Source organism: Sinohyriopsis cumingii, chromosome 15 (assembly GCF_028554795.1).
Source record: "Sinohyriopsis cumingii isolate HCF-2022 chromosome 15, ASM2855479v2, whole genome shotgun sequence".
Taxonomy (NCBI): domain Eukaryota; kingdom Metazoa; phylum Mollusca; class Bivalvia; order Unionida; family Unionidae; genus Sinohyriopsis; species Sinohyriopsis cumingii.
Window position 1 is genome coordinate 60,387,318 of NC_142975.1, and position 7,422 is coordinate 60,394,739.

General features: G+C 35.2%; 1 protein-coding gene across 1 annotated transcript; it reads left to right on the top strand.

The window, feature by feature from the left end:
* Window positions 1-236: 236 nt before the first annotated feature.
* Window positions 237-5,319, top strand: LOC149781900 (uncharacterized). The gene is made up of 2 exons (XM_089936097.1): window positions 237-618; window positions 4,932-5,319. Exons 1-2 carry the CDS (start codon window positions 378-380, stop codon window positions 5,033-5,035), a joined length of 345 nt encoding a protein of 114 aa, XP_089792223.1. The 5' UTR covers window positions 237-377; the 3' UTR covers window positions 5,036-5,319.
* Window positions 5,320-7,422: the final 2,103 nt, after the last annotated feature.

A 7,422-nucleotide genomic window follows, 5' to 3' on the forward strand; every position in this document is an offset into this window, starting at 1 on the left:
GTGCCCATTGCGTGAAATCAAGTTAGAGAAACTGAGCGGAGACAACAACAAAAAATGATGAGTTACCGAGAATGACATTAGTGTGGGCCCATGTGATTCATGACATATTCAAAGTTTTGTTGCGATAGATTCGTTTCAGTTTAACGAATTATTGCACATGAAATTTCGAGTAGATTCAGGTCACTGAGGTCAAGTCGATTCATAAGTTGTAACAAGCAAATTCAGACAGATAACGGATTGCTTCTAGTTAGATCAAGTCGAAGAAACATTATATAAAACCACTCGAGGGCAAGGAGGCTTCTTATAAAGAAAGAAAACTTGGAAATAATTTTTATAACTTGGGGCCGTCGGAATCGTAGGAGTCCAAGACATCACAAATGCGTGTCGTCATACTGTGCTGTTTTCTTATTATCTGCTGTGCTGCAGTAGTGCGAGGGCAAGTTACTGGCGGATCTGCTAGCATCAGTTTTATCGATCTTCTGAGAGTCATATTACAACGGCGCGCGGCCCAACGCCAAGCTTCATCAACACAACAGCCACAACAAGTCTCTGGAGGAGGTGGAAGAGCGAACCCTTTCAGTTCCATGATGAGACTTATGGCTGTTCAGGGACTCTTGGGTAGGTATCTTGCTTGCATTTTGTGTTAGAACCCTTGTGATGGTAGTTTTCGTCCTTGTTGTCATCTTCATTCGTTCTAGCAATAGTTAGAGCAGGGTCTAGTAGTGTTTCAAGTGAAATATTAATGGCATGTATATAGTGACGATTGTTTCAACTGTATTTAGTTTTCGTGTTGACAATTATTTTAAACACGAAGGCATGTTTTTTAAATATGACACAAATATTAAAATAGTAGATCAAGTGTGACCTGCGTAATCAGCTATTCCAATATTTGATAAATGTGATGTATGTGGTGTTTCGCTACGTTCTGCTGCCAATCATATATATTACAGCATACGTGAATGATAGGCTACGTATCCATTGTTAGAAAGTATACACTTTTTTTTTTCATTTTAATTAAGAATATCCACAGAAGTCGATATTCGTCTGTCGCAGGTAAAAACCGATCTCTTCTGTCGCACGTCAAAAATCACTGGTAAAACCGATATTATTTTATTATTCACCGGAATGAGTATGGCAAAGGCTCTACTGTAGGGTTTTAGACCACCACTGCAACTGTGGTCCTTGAAAAATACTTCATTGCTGAAGGAAACGAGGGATACAAAGTCATGGTGTTTTCTAAGTTTGGAGTTGATTAGGCAACTGTTTTTAAATTTCGAATACTTAAGTAATTACATTCCATTAACTACATAAATTAGTTTTCTTCTTTAATGAAAATACGAACAGCTGAGGTGATTTTTAAATAACTTGTAAATGAAAACAAGTCGAAAGTCCTTTCAAGTGTACGGAAGGAAGTAACGCATTTAGAGAGAAAAAAACAAGGGCTTTAAAAAGGAATATTCAATTTAAAATATGAGTTTACTTTATCAGAAAAAAAGGTTTACCACGCTGGCAAGTTCTGGACGTAATCCGCTTCCAAAGTTATCATACTTGGCGAGTTCAGTACATAAATAAAAAAAGGGGGATGGGATGTCAACAGAGCGAGCAGATTTATGAAAGTCTTTGGTGATTTGCATAATAGGTGTTGAGAAAATGCAATCTCCATTTGATTTTATTTTGGCAACCAAACATCTGTCAGTTAAAATGGATGGTACATGTGTACAGAGTGAATTCAGTTTATGATTTTATTGCATATTAACATGTTTTATTCAAATGCATTTGACACACCAGGTTTAAAGACTTCACTTTCCTAGGTTTACGTTTTAGATTGACTATGAACTTACATTTCAATTTCAGGAAATTTTATTTAAAAACGAATGCAACTCAAAATATCGAAACGCGCTAAATGCATTTCGTTTAAACTATATCACGCATCAAATATGAAATTTACCCTTCACGTTCAAATTCCCTTGCTTCTTTTAAAATATCATTACAGAAAATCTTTGTTGACCAGTTGGAATGACATATTAAATCCTCTGAATAGAAAACTTTATATATATATATATATATATATATATATATATATATATATATATATATATATATATATATATATATATATATATATATATATATATATATATATATATAATATGTCCAGGTCTTATTCAGTATATGTAATACATACGACTTAGGTTATGCTGAAGAGTATGTACCTGTATATAAAATATTGTTCATATACGTGTGTGTTTCCCAGTATAGTCACTATAGTCACACATTTTCATTCATGTTAAATATGTATGTAAGAGCGTGCGACGATACCTGATTATGTGTATGATTTTGTATTTTCCCCCCTTTTTTTAAGATAACCAATTACAAAATTTGAAGACTACATGACAGATGGGTCAGTTATAACCAAATGTGTTATCCTCGTTGAAGAAGTTGTATTATTATTATTATTATTATTATTATTATCCTCTAAGAAGCAATATTAAGAATGTGTTGAAATGAAACCAGCACAAGGGCTCATATTTTCACTCCGTCCCAGTCATATAAGAATCTCTACTGGCATTCATATAATTTTTCGACTTTTGCAAGTTGGACACTTTTCTTCTTTAATTGGTTGCTCTGTCCGTCCATTATACGTGATTGTCTTGCCCATTATCTCATTCAAGCTGGATATGAAATTTCCTTAAAGATGTGTTCGTCATAGGTGACATGAACATATCAGATAACAGGTCATTTCCGACCCTGACATTTATTAGGGGCGAAGTATCTTCCACATAACAGTGGATGCCAATGACTTAAAGACCATTGTAGTTTGATTTTATGATAGCATGCTCGAGTGACACTCGATTGTGTTTTAATTGCTCATTTTGTATTCATATATGTTAATATTCCATACATATGCAGGAGCGTACATGTTTCCAGTAAAAAATTCGAGTTTGTTGGTTATAAACAACATGTTTAGGAACTACAAATGAAGTGATTAAAGCACATATATATTAGAAAATTATTATATACGCTGTCGACGCTTTAAACTTGAAGAAATCGATGATGTAACCAATTCTTCCATTGTTCTTGTTTTCGTCGTCATTGTTGCTCTTCTTGATGCTATTGCCGTCCTCGTCGTTGTTGTTGTATTCCAGATACCTGTACCTCTTTCTATCGTGACTGTTTTATTAGTCATCGATTCATTAGAACTCATTACTTGATTTGTGACTAAGAAACGTCAAATTCAGTTTATTTATACATATATGACTAAATCAATGACATACATTGTTGATGCGTGCTTTGTTCCTCAAAGACTTAGATATCTTTATACAAATAATGTTACAAATTAGCAATTATGTGAATAAACCAGAGTTCAAATTATTTGTGGAATATTATTGTTACCAATTTCAGGCTTTCAGGTAACATAATCGAAGATTACATGCACAAAGCCCCTATGTGAATGCATGCATGCATTTTCGTCGAGTGTTTTGGGGGAAATTGCGGACCTCAAACTATGCGATATGAACTCCACATAATGTTCGAGAGAGCCGACAACGCTGAACGTTCTAGCGCCGTTCTCGACTTTTGAATATCTAGAACGTGATACAGGTTTAAACTTGGAATAAAATGTCGAACGATAACAAGTGAGAGCTCCGCAAAAAAATCTTATTTATTTATTTGACATTTTAGATGAAAACATCGGTGTTTTAATATTGCGTGCTTATATTTTATTCTCTTTTTTCATACATCATATGAGTATTTATTTACAAAACGTTTGTCGTATATATTGGCCAGATTATCTCGTGCAATGCATAAATCTTTGATAGTAGTATGCAGTACTGTTCTGTTGGCTATAAAAATAAGTAATTCACTAACTTGCTGAAAACCTCCTGTTTTCCTCGCCATAGCGCCGTTAGACACAGTAGGCACTTTTTATTCAAACTTGTAAATTCTACGATGGTAATCGCCAATAAACATTTTAGTCCTTCGAAAATATCTATTGCTATTGTTGTTGTTGTTGTTGTTGTTGTATGGTTTAACGCCATTTTCAACACAGGTTAGGCTATATATGGCGGCCAGTATAACTGGTGGAGGAAGAACCCTGGAAAATCTCGAGAGGAATCACCGATCCACGAGAAGCTACTGGCAATTTTTCTCACGTACCCATGCTAGCCTTGCCTGAGACGCGAACACACGTAGACAGAGGTGAGATGGCAGTAATCCGGAAATTTTAGCTCTTTAGACCACTCAGCCACTCGGGGCTTCGAAAATAGCTATTAGGTCACGAAAAGAATCCAAAGTGGTGCTGGCCTTAGTCATGTTTTCAATGTTCGAGATGCCTAGAACATGATTAAGGCAGTCAGGATCGGCTGTTTCGAAGACTTTGGTTACATAGATTTGTAGCTTGTAGAACGGTTGTAAATTTTTGAGAGACCGATCCGGTGACCTAGTGGATAGATCGTCCGCCTCGGATGCTGGAGGTCGTGGGTTCGATCCCCGACCGAGTCATACCAAAGACTTCCAAAAATAGTACTAACAGCTGCTTGCTTGGCGCTCAGCATTAAGAGGTTAGTGTTAGGACTGGTCGGCCTGGTGTCAGGATAATGTGACTGGGTGGGATATCATGCTACATGTCTGCGGCATGATGCCCCAGTACTAGACATCACTATAAACTGTCACACTGCAGACATCGTAGCGATATGACTGAAAAAAATGTTAATGCCATGTTAAAAATCCAAATAACACACAGACACACACACACACACACACACACACACACACACACACACACACACACACTAACTTTTTTATATATCTAGGACCGAAACAGAGAGTAAGATAAAATACTTAGGCACAATTGAAAGCTGCATTTGTACATATTTTCGTTTCGTTTTATTTGTGTGTTTGCTTTTATATATTACTTATTTATTTTGTTTAAGGTGAAGCTATGGAACAGACTGTGGCATTAGATTGTTTGTCGAGCGGCCAGATGTTTTCAGACATGGGCTGTATGATGCTTACGATGAACGGATTAGAGGGATAGATGAATATTACAGACATGGGTGCATAATGTTTACTGTGAACGGATTAGAGGGATAGAGGATTATTGCAGATTCAAATTCAAGTCTACCTTACATCTCTGAAGATATTGCCATTCAACACAATTTATTAATCTTATGTGTATGTGTCCGTGTGTGTGTGTGTGTTGTAGTCGCCATGCGATAATTTATTCATTATAAACTGAGATTAATAAAATGGCTTGATGTTAATATTTTAAAATTACTCCTTTTTTCACACCGACCAATACGAATAAATATACCACTTCAAGTCACTCTTCATATTCATTTTTAACAAAAAATACTTATATTTTTAGCTGAAATAGGCACTTTCTGTCATTGATTTCTTTTCTAGTATTTGCTACTGTATTGAAATTATTTGTGCATTTAATAGTTTCACCAAGGTAGACTTAAAGAGTCTTAATAATGGTAAATAGAAAGTTCTTTTATAGATTTTTCTAATAGGTATCCTCGATACGATCAAACAGGGCGGAAGACAGCGTAGGACAACATAGATAGAATTCCACGGGCCCACAGTAGTCTGTGGGGTCCATCGCCAAAGAGAAGATTTTTTAAATTTTATTTTTGTAATTCGTAATTCACAGTGGCCTACTGGAGAATTTTTCCTAAGGCTGACAAATTCTGTTCGCGGCCCCCAGATCCAACTATAAAGCTTTTGGTTCATAATACAAGCGGACATGCTGAATTTTTTTTTATACTTACAAAACAGAGTTATGAATTGGAATCATAAGATGTATTTAAGTTTCCATACGTAACAATGATTTATGGATTGGAAACAAAGGATATTGTGTTTCCATACATAACACTGAGTTATGTGTGGGAAACATAAAATTTATTTGTATTTCAATGCGTACAATAGATTTATAGACTGGAAATATAACAGGTGTAATTTGCATCGCATTCTAGCCATAGGGTGAAATAAGAAAGGGAAAAACAATTCAGCAAAGACAAAAGATTTGGCTGAAATTTCTGCTAAGAAAACAACATCCAACAGCAATCAAGAATGGAATCTTGATATGGTGCTTTTTAATATTATAAAATCGTTTCTACTCCAAATTTATAATAAGTTATTATTTCTACTGATAAATATAAATATGACCCGAAAAGAACCGACTTGATTTGGATAATAACGTCTGTAACTTCATGCAATACTTGAAAGATTGATTTTTGTTAACTAAACTTTAACCGTGAAATCAATGAACATAGCGAAGAATCGAAGTCTCCTCGTATGCATTAAAACGTTTACACTATTACCACGGTAAGACCCCTTAATTAAGATATCAATAAAACAAAATGATCAAATTGACTGGTTATCATGCAGACGTAAATAACTTGAATAAAGCCTTCATTGGCATTGCAACTTGAAATAAGTTCTTAATTAGATATTACGACTTGTGGGCAAATAGTTTGCAGTCTTACTCGTTCATTGTTTTGTTCATTGATAAAGTATTTTTTTAGAAAATAACATAAAACATTTACTTAAAAAAGCTACTCGTCTCTACTGTATTTCTGTGTACCGTAATTTTTAAATTGCATATACTTCACGTGTCGCATAAATTGGAGAGGAGTCACGAGCACGATCATTACATCATAAACAATTGCTGTTGCTAGAAGATTTTTCGGAAAGCAAATCAGGACTAAGCTATACTTTTACCCTTGTTACCATCCCAATTTATTATCCAAACATAAGCTGATATTTGTTAATTAAAAGGGGATTTTTAAAAAATACTTTCCTCAGTATATGTGGAAGGATTTTTGTCATCAGTGACAGAGTACTAACTACTTCCCTCCCTGATACTAACACTATCAAACCTAAATAAGGAAAAAGTGGATGAATGAGTGAACTGAATGTTTTCACTTACCGAAACCAGGTTTTGACCCGTCTGTTAAAGTCATGCATACCCGTTGATAGCAAATTCATGCACGCGCAAACAAATACGAAGACGTACTGTCACAAAAAGAGGTCACAGCGATATGTGGATAAATTGAATGTGACCTTGTACGTGCAAGTATGATGGGAATCGAGTTCATGTTTTCTCGGGCTACTGGATCCTTAGGCAGTTTGAGAATTAGGAAATCATAAAATTGAGGAACGTTTCTGCATTCAATATATTATTACAAATTTCAAAACTTACCCGAATTTTCAGTTCATCATTTCCGACCCTTTCTCTCCATCCCCAACTCTCTCTCTCTCTCTCTCTCTCTCTCTCTCTCTCTCTCTCTCACACACACACACACACACAGAGAAGTTATAATGACAAGAATACAGAAACTCGCTAAAAGAAGAAACTCTGTTACAGAAAAGACTTTATTTTATAAACCATGTGAATCTCATCCACCTGGTACATATATC